An 18,172-nucleotide genomic window follows, 5' to 3' on the forward strand; every position below is an offset into this window, starting at 1 on the left:
TGTATTCCCAATATATTCTTTGAATTCCCAGTCAGACAATGGCACTGTATACCAGTAGTAAAAATTGTGGGTGCACGTAACCCCAATATATTCTTTGAATTACCAGTCAGAAACTGGCACTATATGGCAGTAGCAAGAAATGAGGGTATTTGTATTCCCAATATATTCTTTGAATTCCCAGTCAGACAATGGCACTGTATACCAGTAGTAAAAATTGTGGGTGCACGTAACCCCAATATATTCTTTGAATTCCCAGTCAGACACTGGCACTATATGGCAGTAGCAAGAAATGAGGGTATTTGTATTCCCAATATATTCTTTGAATTCCCAGTCAGACAATGGCACTGTATACCAGTAGTAAAAATTGTGGGTGCACGTAACCCCAATATATTCTTTGAATTCCCAGTCAGACACTGGCACTATATGGCAGTAGCAAGAAATGAGGGTATTTGTATTCCCAATATATTCTTTGAATTCCCAGTCAGACAATGGCACTGTATACCAGTAGTAAAAATTGTGGGTGCACGTAACCCCAATATATTCTTTGAATTCCCAGTCAGACACTGGCACTATATGGCAGTAGCAAGAAATGAGGGTATTTGTATTCCCAATATATTCTTTGAATTCCTAGTCAGACAATGGCACTGTATACCAGTAGTAAAAATTGTGGGTGCACGTAACCACAATATATTCTTTGAATTACCAGTCAGAAACTGGCACTATATGGCAGTAGCAAGAAATGAGGGTATTTATAACCCCAATATATTCTTTGAATTCCCAGTCAGACACTGGCACTATATGGCAGTAGCAAGAAATGAGGGTATTTGTATTCCCAATATATTCTTTGAATTCCCAGTCAGACAATGGCACTGTATACCAGTAGTAAAAATTGTGGGTGCACGTAACCCCAATATATTCTTTGAATTACCAGTCAGAAACTGGCACTATATGGCAGTAGCAAGAAATGAGGGTATTTATAACCCCAATATATTCTTTGAATTCCCAGTCAGACACTGGCACTATATGGCAGTAGCAAGAAATGAGGGTATTTGTATTCCCAATATATTCTTTGAATTCCCAGTCAGACAATGGCACTGTATACCAGTAGTAAAAATTGTGGGTGCACGTAACCCCAATATATTCTTTGAATTCCCAGTCAGACACTGGCACTATATGGCAGTAGCAAGAAATGAGGGTATTTGTATTCCCAATATATTATTTGAATCCCCAGTCAGACAATGGCACTGTATACCAGTAGTAAAAATTGTGGGTGCACGTAACCCCAATATATTCTTTGAATTCCCAGTCAGACACTGGCACTATATGGCAGTAGCAAGAAATGAGGGTATTTGTATTCCCAATATATTCTTTGAATTCCCAGTCAGACAATGGCACTGTATACCAGTAGTAAAAATTGTGGGTGCACGTAACCCCAATATATTCTTTGAATTCCCAGTCAGACACTGGCACTATATGGCAGTAGCAAGAAATGAGGGAATTTGTATTCCCAATATATTCTTTGAATTCCCAGTCAGACAATGGCACTGTATACCAGTAGTAAAAATTGTGGGTGCACGTAACCCCAATATATTCTTTGAATTACCAGTCAGAAACTGGCACTATATGGCAGTAGCAAGAAATGAGGGTATTTGTATTCCCAATATATTCTTTGAATTCCCAGTCAGACAATGGCACTGTATACCAGTAGTAAAAATTGTGGGTGCACGTAACCCCAATATATTCTTTGAATTACCAGTCAGAAACTGGCACTATATGGCAGTAGCAAGAAATGAGGGTATTTGTATTCCCAATATATTCTTTGAATTCCCAGTCAGACAATGGCACTGTATACCAGTAGCAAAAATTGTGGGTGCACGTAACCCCAATATATTCTTTGAATTCCCAGTCAGACACTGGCACTATATGGCAGTAGCAAGAAATGAGGGTATTTGTATTCCCAATATATTCTTTGAATTCCCAGTCAGACAATGGCACTGTATACCAGTAGTAAAAATTGTGGGTGCACGTAACCCCAATATATTCTTTGAATTCCCAGTCAGACACTGGCACTATATGGCAGTAGCAAGAAATGAGGGTATTTGTATTCCCAATATATTCTTTGAATTCCCAGTCAGACAATGGCACTGTATACCAGTAGTAAAAATTGTGGGTGCACGTAACCCCAATATATTCTTTGAATTCCCAGTCAGACACTGGCACTATATGGCAGTAGCAAGAAATGAGGGTATTTGTATTCCCAATATATTCTTTGAATTCCCAGTCAGACAATGGCACTGTATACCAGTAGTAAAAATTGTGGGTGCACGTAACCCCAATATATTCTTTGAATTACCAGTCAGAAACTGGCACTATATGGCAGTAGCAAGAAATGAGGGTATTTGTATTCCCAATATATTCTTTGAATTCCCAGTCAGACAATGGCACTGTATACCAGTAGTAAAAATTGTGGGTGCACGTAACCCCAATATATTCTTTGAATTCCCAGTCAGACACTGGCACTATATGGCAGTAGCAAGAAATGAGGGTATTTGTATTCCCAATATATTCTTTGAATTCCCAGTCAGACAATGGCACTGTATACCAGTAGTAAAAATTGTGGGTGCACGTAACCCCAATATATTCTTTGAATTACCAGTCAGAAACTGGCACTATATGGCAGTAGCAAGAAATGAGGGTATTTGTATTCCCAATATATTCTTTGAATTCCCAGTCAGACAATGGCACTGTATACCAGTAGTAAAAATTGTGGGTGCACGTAACCCCAATATATTCTTTGAATTCCCAGTCAGACACTGGCACTATATGGCAGTAGCAAGAAATGAGGGTATTTGTATTCCCAATATATTCTTTGAATTCCCAGTCAGACAATGGCACTGTATACCAGTAGTAAAAATTGTGGGTGCACGTAACCCCAATATATTCTTTGAATTCCCAGTCAGACACTGGCACTATATGGCAGTAGCAAGAAATGAGGGTATTTGTATTCCCAATATATTCTTTGAATTCCCAGTCAGACAATGGCACTGTATACCAGTAGTAAAAATTGTGGGTGCACGTAACCCCAATATATTCTTTGAATTCCCAGTCAGACACTGGCACTATATGGCAGTAGCAAGAAATGAGGGTATTTGTATTCCCAATATATTATTTGAATCCCCAGTCAGACAATGGCACTGTATACCAGTAGTAAAAATTGTGGGTGCACGTAACCCCAATATATTCTTTGAATTCCCAGTCAGACACTGGCACTATATGGCAGTAGCAAGAAATGAGGGTATTTGTATTCCCAATATATTCTTTGAATTCCCAGTCAGACAATGGCACTGTATACCAGTAGTAAAAATTGTGGGTGCACGTAACCCCAATATATTCTTTGAATTCCCAGTCAGACACTGGCACTATATGGCAGTAGCAAGAAATGAGGGTATTTGTATTCCCAATATATTCTTTGAATTCCCAGTCAGACAATGGCACTGTATACCAGTAGTAAAAATTGTGGGTGCACGTAACCCCAATATATTCTTTGAATTACCAGTCAGAAACTGGCACTATATGGCAGTAGCAAGAAATGAGGGTATTTGTATTCCCAATATATTCTTTGAATTCCCAGTCAGACAATGGCACTGTATACCAGTAGTAAAAATTGTGGGTGCACGTAACCACAATATATTCTTTGAATTACCAGTCAGAAACTGGCACTATATGGCAGTAGCAAGAAATGAGGGTATTTATAACCCCAATATATTCTTTGAATTCCCAGTCAGACAATGGCACTGTATACCAGTAGTAAAAATTGTGGGTGCACGTAACCCCAATATATTCTTTGAATTCCCAGTCAGACACTGGCACTATATGGCAGTAGCAAGAAATGAGGGTATTTGTATTCCCAATATATTCTTTGAATTCCCAGTCAGACAATGGCACTGTATACCAGTAGTAAAAATTGTGGGTGCACGTAACCCCAATATATTCTTTGAATTACCAGTCAGAAACTGGCACTATATGGCAGTAGCAAGAAATGAGGGTATTTGTATTCCCAATATATTCTTTGAATTCCCAGTCAGACAATGGCACTGTATACCAGTAGTAAAAATTGTGGGTGCACGTAACCCCAATATATTCTTTGAATTACCAGTCAGAAACTGGCACTATATGGCAGTAGCAAGAAATGAGGGTATTTGTATTCCCAATATATTCTTTGAATTCCCAGTCAGACAATGGCACTGTATACCAGTAGTAAAAATTGTGGGTGCATGTAACCCCAATATATTCTTTGAATTCCCAGTCAGACACTGGCACTATATGGCAGTAGCAAGAAATGAGGGTATTTATAACCCCAATATATTCTTTGAATTCCCAGTCAGACACTGGCACTATATGGCAGTAGCAAGAAATGAGGGTATTTGTATTCCCAATATATTCTTTGAATTCCCAGTCAGACAATGGCACTGTATACCAGTAGTAAAAATTGTGGGTGCACGTAACCCCAATATATTCTTTGAATTACCAGTCAGAAACTGGCACTATATGGCAGTAGCAAGAAATGAGGGTATTTGTATTCCCAATATATTCTTTGAATTCCCAGTCAGACAATGGCACTGTATACCAGTAGTAAAAATTGTGGGTGCATGTAACCCCAATATATTCTTTGAATTCCCAGTCAGACACTGGCACTATATGGCAGTAGCAAGAAATGAGGGTATTTGTATTCCCAATATATTCTTTGAATTCCCAGTCAGACAATGGCACTGTATACCAGTAGTAAAAATTGTGGGTGCACGTAACCCCAATATATTCTTTGAATTACCAGTCAGAAACTGGCACTATATGGCAGTAGCAAGAAATGAGGGTATTTGTATTCCCAATATATTCTTTGAATTCCCAGTCAGACAATGGCACTGTATACCAGTAGTAAAAATTGTGGGTGCACGTAACCCCAATATATTCTTTGAATTACCAGTCAGAAACTGGCACTATATGGCAGTAGCAAGAAATGAGGGTATTTGTATTCCCAATATATTCTTTGAATTCCCAGTCAGACAATGGCACTGTATACCAGTAGTAAAAATTGTGGGTGCACGTAACCCCAATATATTCTTTGAATTCCCAGTCAGACACTGGCACTATATGGCAGTAGCAAGAAATGAGGGTATTTGTATTCCCAATATATTCTTTGAATTCCCAGTCAGACAATGGCACTGTATACCAGTAGTAAAAATTGTGGGTGCATGTAACCCCAATATATTCTTTGAATTCCCAGTCAGACACTGGCACTATATGGCAGTAGCAAGAAATGAGGGTATTTATAACCCCAATATATTCTTTGAATTCCCAGTCAGACAATGGCACTGTATACCAGTAGTAAAAATTGTGGGTGCACGTAACCCCAATATATTCTTTGAATTCCCAGTCAGACACTGGCACTATATGGCAGTAGCAAGAAATGAGGGTATTTATAACCCCAATATATTCTTTGAATTCCCAGTCAGACAATGGCACTGTATACCAGTAGTAAAAATTGTGGGTGCACGTAACCCCAATATATTCTTTGAATTCCCAGTCAGACACTGGCACTATATGGCAGTAGCAAGAAATGAGGGTATTTGTATTCCCAATATATTCTTTGAATTCCCAGTCAGACAATGGCACTGTACAGTCATGGCCAAAAGTTTTGAGAATGACACAAATCTTCTATTTTCACATGATCTGCTGCCCTCTGTTTTTATGTGTGTTTGTCAGATGTTTTTATCACATACAGAAATAGAATTGCAATCATATTATGAGTAACAAAAGCTTATATTGACAGTTAGAATGAGTTAATACAGCAAGTCAATATTTGCAGTGTTGACCCTTCTTCTTCATGACCTCTGCAATTCTCCCTGGCATGCTCTCAATCAACTTTTGGACCAAATCCTGACTGATAGCAGTCCTTGCACAATCAATGCTTGCATTTTGTCAGAATTTGTAGGTTTTTGTTTGTCCACCCGTCTCTTGATGATTGACCACAAGTTCTCAATGGGATTAAGATCTGGGGAGTTTCCAGGCCGTGGACCCAAAATCTCTATGTTTTGTTCCCTGAGCCATTTAGTTATCACCTTTGCTTTATGGCAAGGTGCTCCAGCATGCTGGAAAAGGCATTGTTGATCGCCAAACTGCTCTTGGACGGTTGGGAGAAGTTGATCTTGGAGGACATTCTGGTACCATTCTTTATTCATGGCTGTGTTTTTAGGCAAGACTGTGAGAGAGCCGATTCCCTTGGCTGAGAAGCAACCCCACACATTAATGGTTTCAGGATGCTTTACAGTTGGCATGAGACAAGACTGGTGGTAGCGCTCACCTTGTCTTCTCCGAATAAGCTGTTTTCCAGATGTCCCAAACAATCAAAAAGGGGATTCATCAGAGAAAATGACTTTACCCCAGTCCTCAGCAGTCCACTCCCTGTACCTTTTGCAGAATATCAGTCTGTCCCTGATGTTTTTTCTGGAGAGAAGTGGCTTCTTTGCTGCCCTCGAGACCAGGCCTTGCTCCAAGAGTCTCCGCCTCACAGTGCGTGCAGATGCACTCACACCTGCCTGCTGCCATTCCTGAGCAAGCTCTGCACTGCTGGTAGCCCAATCCCGCAGCTGAAACACTTTTAAGAGACGGTCCTGGCGCTTGCTGGTCTTTCTTGGGCACCCTGGAGCCTTTTTGCCAACAATGGAACCTCTCTCCTTGAAGTTCTTGATGATGTGATAAATTGTTGACTGAGGTGCAATCTTTCTAGCTGCGATACTCTTCCCTGTTAGGCCATTTTTGTGCAGTGCAATGATGACTGCACGTGTTTTTTTAGAGATAACCATGGTTAACAGAAGAGAAACAATGATGCCAAGCACCAGCCTCCATTTAAAGTGTCCAGTGGTGTCATTCTTACTTAATCATGACAGATTGATCTCCAGCCCTGTCCTCATCAACACCCACACCTGTGTTAATGGAGCAATCATTGAAACAATGTTAGCCGGTCCTTTTAAGGCAGGGCTGCAATGATGTTGAAATGTGTTTTGGGGGATAAAGTTCATTTTCTAGGCAAATATTGACTTTTTAAGTAATTGCTGTTAAGCTGATCACTCTTTATAACATTCTGGAGTATATGCAAATTGCCATTAGGAAAACTGAAGCAGTAGACTTTGTAAAAATTAATATTTGTATCATTCTCAAAACTTTTGGCCATGACTGTATACCAGTAGTAAAAATTGTGGGTGCACGTAACCACAATATATTCTTTGAATTACCAGTCAGAAACTGGCACTATATGGCAGTAGCAAGAAATGAGGGTATTTATAACCCCAATATATTCTTTGAATTCCCAGTCAGACAATGGCACTGTATACCAGTAGTAAAAATTGTGGGTGCACGTAACCCCAATATATTCTTTGAATTCCCAGTCAGACACTGGCACTATATGGCAGTAGCAAGAAATGAGGATATTTGTATTCCCAATATATTCTTTGAATTCCCAGTCAGACAATGGCACTGTATACCAGTAGTAAAAATTGTGGGTGCACGTAACCCCAATATATTCTTTGAATTCCCAGTCAGACACTGGCACTATATGGCAGTAGCAAGAAATGAGGGTATTTATAACCCCAATATATTCTTTGAATTCCCAGTCAGACAATGGCACTGTATACCCGTAGTAAAAATTGTGGGTGCACGTAACCCCAATATATTCTTTGAATTCCCAGTCAGACAATGGCACTGTATACCAGTAGTAAAAATTGTGGGTGTATATAGCCCCAATTCTATTGCTAGGGGACTTGCAGGGTATTTCTGGGGTGAAGGTGGGGGGGCACACCGTTGGAACGGGTATCGGGGTATATATCGGGTATATGGGAATACACTGACAGTGTATTCCATTCAGGATCCTGGGAAAGCTGGGTTGCGGCGATTGAGCCCGTCAGTGCCACGTTACACTGACAAGCTTCTCCCTGGAATTTAGCTCTTACAAGAGCTGTTGGTTGTCTTCTCCTTCCTATCCTAGCCTATCCCTGCCTACCCAGAATCTAAGCCCTAGCTAGCTGGACGGAAACCTCCGTCCTCGGTGAATTGCAAGCTCAGAATGACGCGAACCTGGGCGGCGCTGTTCTTTTAAATTAGAGGTCACATGTTTTCGGCAGCCAATGGGTTTTGCCTACTTTTCTCAACATCACCGGTGTCGTAGTTCCTGTCCCACCTACCCTGCGCTGTTATTGGAGCAAAAAAGGCGTCAGGGAAGGTGGGAGGGGAATCGAGTAATGGCGCACTTTACCACGCGGTGTTCGATTCGATTCGAACATGCCGAACAGCCTAATATCCGATCGAACATGAGTTCGATAGAACACTGTTCGCTCATCTCTACTTAGGATGTCTCTACTCCTATATAAACCAACCCTTCATATAGAGTTTAATGACCAGACGGAAAACAATTTTAAAGTTTCAATTTTTTTTCCCTTCTTCATAACAAACATTAAAAAAAAACTCACAAAACTCACATACATTTAAAAATTAATAAAATTACACACTAAAATGCTTTCGGGAGTCTTATGGTTGTGCTCTGGAATTAGCGTCGATTTGGTAGGGCAGCACAACTAATAAGACAATGGTCTAAAGTTCAATCCATGTTATGACCTCACAGGCCTCGAGGCAGTGGTTTTTGTCCAGTGTTTTATCTCTTTGAAAGAGTTTTTTTTTTTTTTTTTTTGCAACACTAGAAAAATATTTCACTGCCGGCAGGAAAGAATTCATTGTACCAAGCCATTCTTAGCATTATTGTCTTCTCTCCGCTGCCTCTTTCCTTAGTACCCATTGAAGCACCATAATATGGTCGATTTTGTTCAGATCGCAACTTTGCTGTCATTCTGGAGATACGTCCTCTGCATGGCTATTTTTATAGAATATTATTCGTTGCATAACCTACAAGTCCACCGTGTGACGTCTGAAGGACGGTGGGCATTTGTGCTTATAGCTTACGTGACAGAACCATGCCAACCCATACCAGCTGCTGTCCATTTTGTGCTGCAATGCTTAAGCAGTGACTCAGTACATACTTCTTAGCTGCTAGACCAATGAGGCCACCTCTAGTCATAATTCCGTTATTTCCAAAGGGCTTTCCATTATGGTGTCTCTCAGCTTGTGCATCGGCGTGGATTTTGCGGACTCTGTACGGGCGTTTCTGTCGTTGAAAACGCAATTGTCTGTGTTTAGTGTCTCTAAGGATCGTCCGATGCCCTTTTGGTCGTCTTCTGGTAAGCTATTTATGTCAGAATTCAAAAGAGTTCCAGTACTGCCATGTACCACGTGAATTCCATCTGGTCCCTTTATTTCCACTGGATGTTTATGCTTGAAACGCAAAGAACCGTGTCTTGGGCTTTGATCATCATCTTCATCCAAATCGTTCTGGATTAACTGTAACAGAATTATATGACAAACAACAAAACCTTCAGAGCATTGAAATAATAAAAAAGGCACGTGTGGTCACAAGTGAATGGGAAATGACAGGACAGGCAAATGGGAAAGCGTCTCACTCAAAAGAAACCTGAAAAAATTGCGGAGAAGACATCTAAAGGTAGGAGAAGAATAGCCTTTCTGTAGATCATGGTACCCACAAAGGAGATGATGGACTACCTTTGTTACCTACCTACCTGTCACTGGGAACTATGTCATCTCATTGGTCACTTTTTAAAGGCATCTCAATTCTAAGATTATATCTAGATGGTATACAACAGCACAAGTATTATATAAGATATTTCCATATATCCATCCATGTTGGATGAGGTTGGTGAAAGAACTTCACTGGCTACACAAAGCCCTGACCTCCACCCCACTGGGATGAACTAGAACTGAGATTATGAGTCCAAGCACTTCTGCTCATCATCAGTGTCGGACCCCTCAAATGCTCTTCTGGGTGAATGGGCAAAAGTTCTCATAGACATATTCGAAAATCTAGTACAAGGCCTTCGCTGATGAGCGGAAGCTTATTTAGCTGCTAAGAGGAAACCAACCCCATGTTGAATTGGAAGTCATAATAACAGAGTATATTTCGGAGCAGTCCCTGTACTTTTGCCCATATCGTGTATTCATTTATCATTGACACGACTAAGTCACAATGTTATGCATGAACTATTAGGGTCGCTGTCACATACTTCAAAATGAAACTTGAAATGGTGGAACTGAATGGGACTTCCCATATTAATTTATAGCCTTGTAATACACTTTCTTACGGGAAGTGGTAACAATAAAAGCAGAAACTGTTACCGAGCAATGAAAATGCAACCTACAATCCTTAAAGTGAATTAAAACTTTTTTCACTTTATTATACAGCCGGCATCTGCCTGTTCATCATTTGTCGTTAAGGGGTTAAATCAGTATAACGTTTACAGTCTCCGGTTCCCCTAGTGGAGGCGGAAGACAACTTAATTTTTGCTATTTAAAGAGGTCCTGTTAACAATTAAGGCTGTAAGTTTATTTAACGATTGAAACAAAGACAAGAAGACAGAACAGCAGAGAACAGTATATAACCATGGCAAGATCAGAGTATAAAGCAGGAAATACACCATGCATCCCCAAAGAACCAGGCCTTACAGCCTGCACACTGCAAGACAATCTACCTCTGTGACCGAGGACTGGTCCCCAGTGCTGGTCGTGGCTTTATGAACCATTCTTTCTGCTAATAACTTTTTCAGTCTCATATAATCATCCAGCACTACTTTCAGCAGGGATCCCTGTGTGAGGATGGTGGTTAATATTGTCAGATATTATGTATCAACATACTATCATCATGGACGCTTTCCAACAAATGTACTTACTGACAGAAATGGCATGATTGAAATTCAGCCATTCTACAATTTAGTGGTGATGTTGCAAAAAACAAAAACAAAAAAAAAACCCCATTGCAAATGGCTTGTGACAAATTCATGAATTTCAACAACTCCCACAATGGTATAAATGTTACTGTAAATAATACTGTAAATAATACTTTGTGGATTCTAGAGTGGTATCCATCCAATCGTTATTTCACTGTCCACAAGAAAATGGCGCTCGGGCATGTGCAGTAGAGCTCAGAAGGGAGCGTTACTGCGTGTGCCCGACATTTCAATGTACAGGAGTGATATGAGAGACGCTGGAGGCGGTTACATGGAGAGAGGAGGAATTTTTGGAGCTCAAGCAAAAGAGGGGGTGGTTTGACGGTATGACGCAGGAGGTGCACGGAGGCTTAGAGGAACGCCCAGGGTGCACAGACAGGCTCATTTACATATCGGTTTTACCAGTATGTAATAAAAATGGGGGGGGGGTATTCAGGCATATGAATATCTCAAATGGCCAAATTCTAATGATAGAGCCCCTTTAAGTTTTGCAATACTCTCTCTAACAAAACCATTAACAACAATCTAAGTCAAGGAGGTGGCTAGGGTTTATGAAAAATCCTAGAGCAGGGGTTAGCAACCTTCGCCTCTCCAGCTGCTGTGAAACTACAACTCCCATCATGCTCCATTCAATTCCATGGGAGTTCCAAGAACAGCAGCGTAAGTATGCATGCTGGGAGTTGTAGTTTTACAACAGCCGGCGTGCTGAAGGTTGCCTAGTGCCTACCCCTGACCTAGAGGCACAAACCTTGCTATACTTTGAACCCTCCGACAAGAAAAAAAGAAAATCTGTCTGCTATGAGCAGGTGTAGATTTTTGCCAAAACCTGCACAATTTCCTTTTATACTGAAAAACTGCCATCAATTCTGTGGTGACTATTGATGAGCGAGTAGTATTCGATCGAATGCGTGTAAACGGCCGAACACCAAGGGGTTAAACGCTTCGAATATTCAATACATTTAACCCCTTGGTGTTTGGCCGATTACACGCATTCATATGCTGGCGAGGTATTCGATCGAATATTACTCGCTCATCACTAATGGTGACCACACCATTGCCAGAAACTTACCAAATTTCCCTTGCTTCTCTATTGAGAGTTGTGCCCTGCTTCTCACATGTGTACCATGTAATGAAGAGAAAATGAGGACGGGGGAATCACTTCAAACAGTTCTATCTCGGGAAATATACAAAGTAGAATGTGCTACTAGTCTCCTGTTAAAGAAATATCAATGGTTGAATATACAGTCAAGATTGGGATGTTTATATGCAACTGCTTAGAATCCCAATCCCCTAAATAACTAGTAACTTGTGGGGCTTTCCTTGAGAGTAATAATATCATAGGTTCTAGGAACTAGACGCTTTTAGCATAGAACGTCCATCCAGGAACTTGGTCCACTTATAATATTTGGAGTTGAGAATGCTTAATATAAATGAAGCATAATGTAATATGATGTCACTGATATAATATGTAACTTATACTCACCTTAATAGGTCCCTCACGCATGATCTGCCCCAGTTTTGCAATGTTATCATACTCTTGAATTGCTGCACGAAGGTAACGGTCATCTTCGGGTTTGGTAGCTGTTGGTTCTCGGCCAAACGTACCCTAAAAATGGATACAATTGTAAAAAATAAATGATTATAGCTAATAAATTTCTGGGAATAATATGCAAACAGAGGCACTGTTTTCCTATTTACATCTTGGGAAACAGATTTGCATATTTTTCCCATAATCCCCCCAGTGGAGCTAAAAAGGCTTTTTGTAAGACTCCATACGCCTGAGAAGGTGATCGCTCCTTAGGGAGTGATATTATCCTAAATTTCTGTTATGTACATTGGTTATGTTGTGACACTGTATAACAGTTAGATCAGTGGTTGTCAACTAAGAACCACTGTAACCTCCCCCAGCCAGTATGGATGCCCACATACCCCCACATCTGCCACCCTTACTTTAGAATGTAAATGAACGCATCCATCATTATTAATACAGGTGCTCAATGCAATTACAGGTCTATTAGTCTGGACACCAAGTGCTGATGTTATATCATGCCCAAGACAGAGAAGAAGCATGGAGCAGAGTGGTAAGTAATGAATGCAGCTCACCACTCACTTCTTAAACAGTACTGAATCACTGAGTATGAGGTGCACTGTGGGGGCCATTATATTACATGTGGAGGCATTATATAGCATGTTGGGCCTTTTGGGGCTATTATATTACATTTGGGGCACAATAGGGACCGTTATAGCACCTATGCGGGTACTGAGTGGCCAATATATTGACTTGTGGGGCCATTATACTACATGTGGTGGCACTGAGGAGATCATTATTCTATGTGGGGATCAAAGGAGCCATTATACTGAGTGTGGGGGCCATTATATTACACATGGGAGCACTGGGGAGGCATTATACTACATGTGGGATATTACATGAGGGTTGACGCGAGCTTTGTTAACATTTATAAGTGACTGCTAATTTGGGAATACTCGGTTAATATTTATTTTATTTTTTACGTAGATTGTGAGCCCATATAGGGATCACAATGTACTTTTTTTTTTTAATGTAAATTGTGAGCCCCACATGGAGCTCACAATGTACATTTTTCCCTATCAGTATGTCTTTTTTGGAATATGGGATGGAAATCCACGCAAACACGGGGAAAGCATACAAACTCCTTGCAGATGGTTTTATGCCCTTGGTGGGATTTGAACACCAGGACTCCAGCGCTGCAAGGCTACAGTGCTAACCACTGAGCCACCGTGTGGCCCCACAATGTACTTTTTTTTCCCTATCAGTATGTCTTTGTAGAATGGGAGGAAATCCACACAAACACGGGAAGAACATACAAACTCCTTGCAAATGTTGTTCCTGGCGGGATTCGAACCCAGGACTCCAGCACTGCAAGGCCACCTTGTTGCCCCATAACTCGGTTAATAATTATTGTCACTAGGGACTACTTTTCTTGAAATGGTTGAGAAATGCTGGTAGAGAGTGTAGTAGAAAATATCTGAAAATTGTATGAAAATATTAATATGTAATTTTGGTGTCATTATTAACTTCTATCTGCATGAATTATATTCCTGTATTTTGTTTGTAATGATGGACGTTCTGCAGAGATTAACCAAAATATTGTTCAGGCTTCAAGGATGTGTATCTGATGGATGAGCATGATCAGGACACGCAGTAAATCACGAGCTGAACATGACGCTGTATTAGCCAATGATGTTAAATGTCAATTATTACAAAGCAAAACTTGGCTTTTTGCCACCAGGGTCCTCAACCCTATATATTTTCTTGTTTTGTTTTAAGAATTATCTGTCTCTATGTTTTTTCTCTGAGCTTGATTACATTTTCTATGTTGAATCCACACGGAAAATAAGCAGAGTTGTTCTGATTTCGACCACAAAAAGGCAGGAAGCCTAATAAATGTTTGTCGTAAATGGCTGACCTGCGCTCCACATTTCGAGATCAAAAACATTTGTCATTATAACAATATATAATTACACAAACATTTGTAACCATAATTACATGAGTTCTTGCTGGGCTGTTCCAAAGATCCGTGATGTCACTCAAGTTCTCAGGTAAATCGTCTTCGTGTTCTGCTTGTGCTGCCAACTCCAAATTTCTGCAGAAAGGATCCAACCATACAGGATTTGCACTACAAATGTAAAATGATGAAACAAGGTTACCCTCTATGAGAAAAACAATTGGAGGGCGTCGTTTGAGATCTCTATCAATTAGATAGAGTAGAGAATGGGCAAAATGTATCCATTCATTCGACTCCCATTAAAGGGGCTCTATCACTAGATTTTTGTGTTTTTACCTAAAGATATGCCTGAAGAGCCTTTAAAAAGGCTATTCAGGTTCTGCTAATCGTTTGTAGAAAGACCCCCCAGTTTTTGTTAACTACCGCGGAAATCGATATGCAAATCAGCTCCAGGGTGCACGGTGGCTGTTCCGTGCACCCCCTTGTGTCATACGCCCACCGCTGTCTCCAAGCCCTCCTCCTCCTGCTTATTCACCACCTCCATTGTCGGCGGTTTCTATTGAAGTCACGCGCATGCGCATTGGCACTCCCTTCATCGCATGCTCCAGCGCCAGCTTACAATGTTCTCTACAGGAAAATGGTGTTGTTGGTAATCCAGAATTTCTTATTCAGCAGCACATTTGTTGTGTATGGCCCCAACCTAAAACTAGTGTACAGTTGATAATCATTGAGGTAGTTCTATAGGGGGAAGAAGAAGAAATGTATCACATGTGGATTTTTCTATAAGTTTACTGTGAATTACTCCCCCTGCTGGTAAAGGAGTGAGAGCCATACCACAAATGTCAGCGGTATGTGCGTTAGATTTGTAAAATATCATTCCCTTAACTAGTACTGCAATCCGCTGTAGCTTGCATAAATCATAAATGTGTAAATTTACGATTCTAATTAAAGCAATTGTCCATTTTCCCCTCCAAAAAGCAACAGCTGCTTAGAAAGTGCCCAAAGAGACTGAAGGAGATTAACTAAAGCTCCTCTTATAAATAACTTTAGATATGTACGTCGCCTGCAAACTTGTCATTACTGTTTTGGCAGTATAAAACGTTTTGGCTGCCTACAGGTGACAAGAAGCAGACTAGCCAATATTGTCACATGACTTACATTTACATACTAATTATCCACATGCTGTGTACATACCCAGAATAGCTGTGTACCAAAATAATTAACTGATGTTGAAGGACACCTGTCACATGTGGCCGGCAGAGGATTCAAACTTCTAGGCCTCAGGCCTAGGGCAAAGTCGACTGCGCATGCCTGCCGGCCATAAGAAAATGGACGCTTACACAGTATTGTAAGCGGTCATTTTCTTGTGCCGGCAGGCATGCGCAGTTGGCTGCCCGAGGCCCAGAAGTTTGAAGCCACCGCCGGAAGAAGACGTGAAGAAGACCTGTTCCTGAAGAAGATGGAGGCGGCGCTGGAGAGTTCTCTCGCAACATTGAGGATTCCCCCAGTGCTGTTTGAGCGCTGGGGCCGTCCCCAGTGCTGTGAGAGAACTCATTTGCATACTGACGAAAACCAGATTATATATCAAACGGCGGCGCCGAGAAGACATCTAAAGGTAGGAGAAGAATAGCCTTTCTTAAGGCTATTCCTACGTGTTAGGCAGAAAAAAATGAGCTTTAATGGTAGTATCCCTTTAAAGGGTTTTTTTCTGGACTTTTGCTGTTTTTTTTAAATTTGATTAGGAATTTGGTAGGGAGCAAAGCTGCAGCACTCAGCCACTATACAGTGTACCGAGCCTTCAGCTTCTGGTTCTGCAGTCTATATATTGTAGTTTGATTGATGGAGCCTGCCAATAACAGTTAATCTGTGGGGTTTCCAGGCGTCAGACCCCACCATTCTGATATTAATGCCCTATCCTTTTCTAAAATTTGAGCATGCACCATTACCCATATCTGTATCTTGAAACTTTTCATTGTCAGACATTTATGGAATATTCACTGAATAGATATACATCTCCGATAGATGAGGTAAGGCCCCATTTCTGAGAACAGGGGTCTCATGATGCTGTAACTGGAGATGTGGCTGTGCTTATGAAGCTTTTTCTATTCGCTTGTATGGGAGTTCAGAAATTAGGTGAACAAGATGTGACTAGAGCATATACTGTATATAGCAGTAATAAGATGGTGTCTAGAGGTGCTCATACTTGAAAGGTGGGACTCTCATCTGTCAGATAATTATGGCATAAATGTATGAGATGGGAATTTCCCATTTGAACTGAAGGCCCCATGTTGCAAAAATGCTTTTTGTTGCAGATTTTGCTGCGGTTTTTTGGGCCAAAGCCATGAGTGGATTGAGTAGAAGTATAAATGCTTCCTATGTATTTCCCATTTCCTTTTTCTTGGCTCTTTAAGATAGACTCAGATCACAGGTGTACACATAAGTACAACTATTGAAGCCTGCTACAAAGTATATATTCCTGTATTTAAATCCACACAATGGCCTACATAAGAAATAATACATGTCAAAAAATCATAACGGAATATTTTGGCATTGAGGTTGTTAAAGGTCGCTGCTGGTCTAAGACGACCTTGGTGAACTCTAAAAAAAAAAAGAAAAAAGAAAAAATTTGCTAAATATAACGTACCCTTCAAAAGAGTATTTATTTGTATTGGGCATGTCCAGGATATCCATAAAACCTCTGTTTCCTGAAAAACAAAAATTTACACAAATTAAGATTCCCATTAGTATATCTCACCAGTGATAAAACCATTTACCAAATTCTAATAATGTATATTTTCACTTTGACAAATTTCAATTGTATACGGCTATTATGAACAGCTATAAGGGGTGTTCCAGCTCAGTGTTTTTAACACATATGGAGATTTAAAATAAGTAATGTCAGAGGGTCTCCGTTTGGGTTCCTGATTTTCATGACCTTTGGTCTGATTGGCTAACACACTTGTTTACAGGCAGAAGGTCAATAGAGACACTCTGCTGAATCCCTGGCTAAACAGAAGGATGAATATGTAATATTTGCTATTTTAAGCCTCCCTATGTGTCTTTAAATGACAATGCATCAATTTAATGTTTATATGGCTCTATCTACATGGGATATGTGTGTCTAAGAGCTAGAGTTTCTGAGACCAAAGGAGGGAAATTTTATTACCGTATATACTCGAGTATAGGCCGACCCAAATATAAGCCGAGGCCCCTAATTTTACCACAAAAAACTGGGAAAACTTATTGACTTGAATATAAGCCGAGGGGGGGAAATGCAGCCGCTACTGGAAAATTTCAAAAATTAAAATGACCAGAATTTTTGGGTGCAGTAGTTGCTGGGAAAGGGGAGGGGGTGTTTTGCTTGTCTGTCTGCCCCTTCCCTGATCTTGAGGACTGGGAGTTTTTCCCCCCACCTTGGAACTCAGCCTGGCTGAATATAAAGTATCTGCAGTGCTCCTATTAACCCCTTCCCGATGGAATAGAAGCACTGCAGATCCCCTATATTCAGTAGACCGGGCACTTTCAGACACAGGGATACCTAATGTGTATGTGTTTCACAGTAATTTTCTACTTTGAGGGCGGGTTCACACCTGCGCCCAATCTCGGTTATGCAGGTTTCCATTTCCTGCCCAAGAAACTGGGCAGGAGACGGAAATCGGCAGGCAGTCTTCAAACCCATTCATGGGTTTGAAAAGTGTCCGCTGGTGAGCGTCTTCCGTTCTCCATGGCAAAACCGTTTTGTTTTTTTGTTTTTTTTTAACCAGCCACAAAGTCGCAGGATGCAAAGAT

General features: G+C 40.6%; 1 protein-coding gene across 1 annotated transcript in view; it reads right to left on the reverse strand.

Annotated features, from left to right (window-relative positions):
• Nucleotides 1-8,830: 8,830 nt before the first annotated feature.
• CDH23 (cadherin related 23) overlaps nucleotides 8,831-18,172 on the reverse strand; it is an 832,275-nt gene continuing 822,933 nt past the window's right edge. Inside the window, exons 64-68 of the mRNA XM_075257430.1 lie at nucleotides 17,028-17,088; nucleotides 14,425-14,554; nucleotides 12,382-12,504; nucleotides 10,644-10,757; nucleotides 8,831-9,441 (exon numbers count right to left, since the gene is read on the reverse strand). Coding sequence (XP_075113531.1) covers nucleotides 9,118-9,441; nucleotides 10,644-10,757; nucleotides 12,382-12,504; nucleotides 14,425-14,554; nucleotides 17,028-17,088 — 752 coding nt within the window. The 3' untranslated portion in view covers nucleotides 8,831-9,117. The remainder of the gene's footprint in view (nucleotides 9,442-10,643; nucleotides 10,758-12,381; nucleotides 12,505-14,424; nucleotides 14,555-17,027; nucleotides 17,089-18,172) is intronic.

The sequence above is a fragment of the Leptodactylus fuscus genome, chromosome 10, assembly GCF_031893055.1.
Source record: "Leptodactylus fuscus isolate aLepFus1 chromosome 10, aLepFus1.hap2, whole genome shotgun sequence".
In the NCBI taxonomy this organism is placed as follows: domain Eukaryota; kingdom Metazoa; phylum Chordata; class Amphibia; order Anura; family Leptodactylidae; genus Leptodactylus; species Leptodactylus fuscus.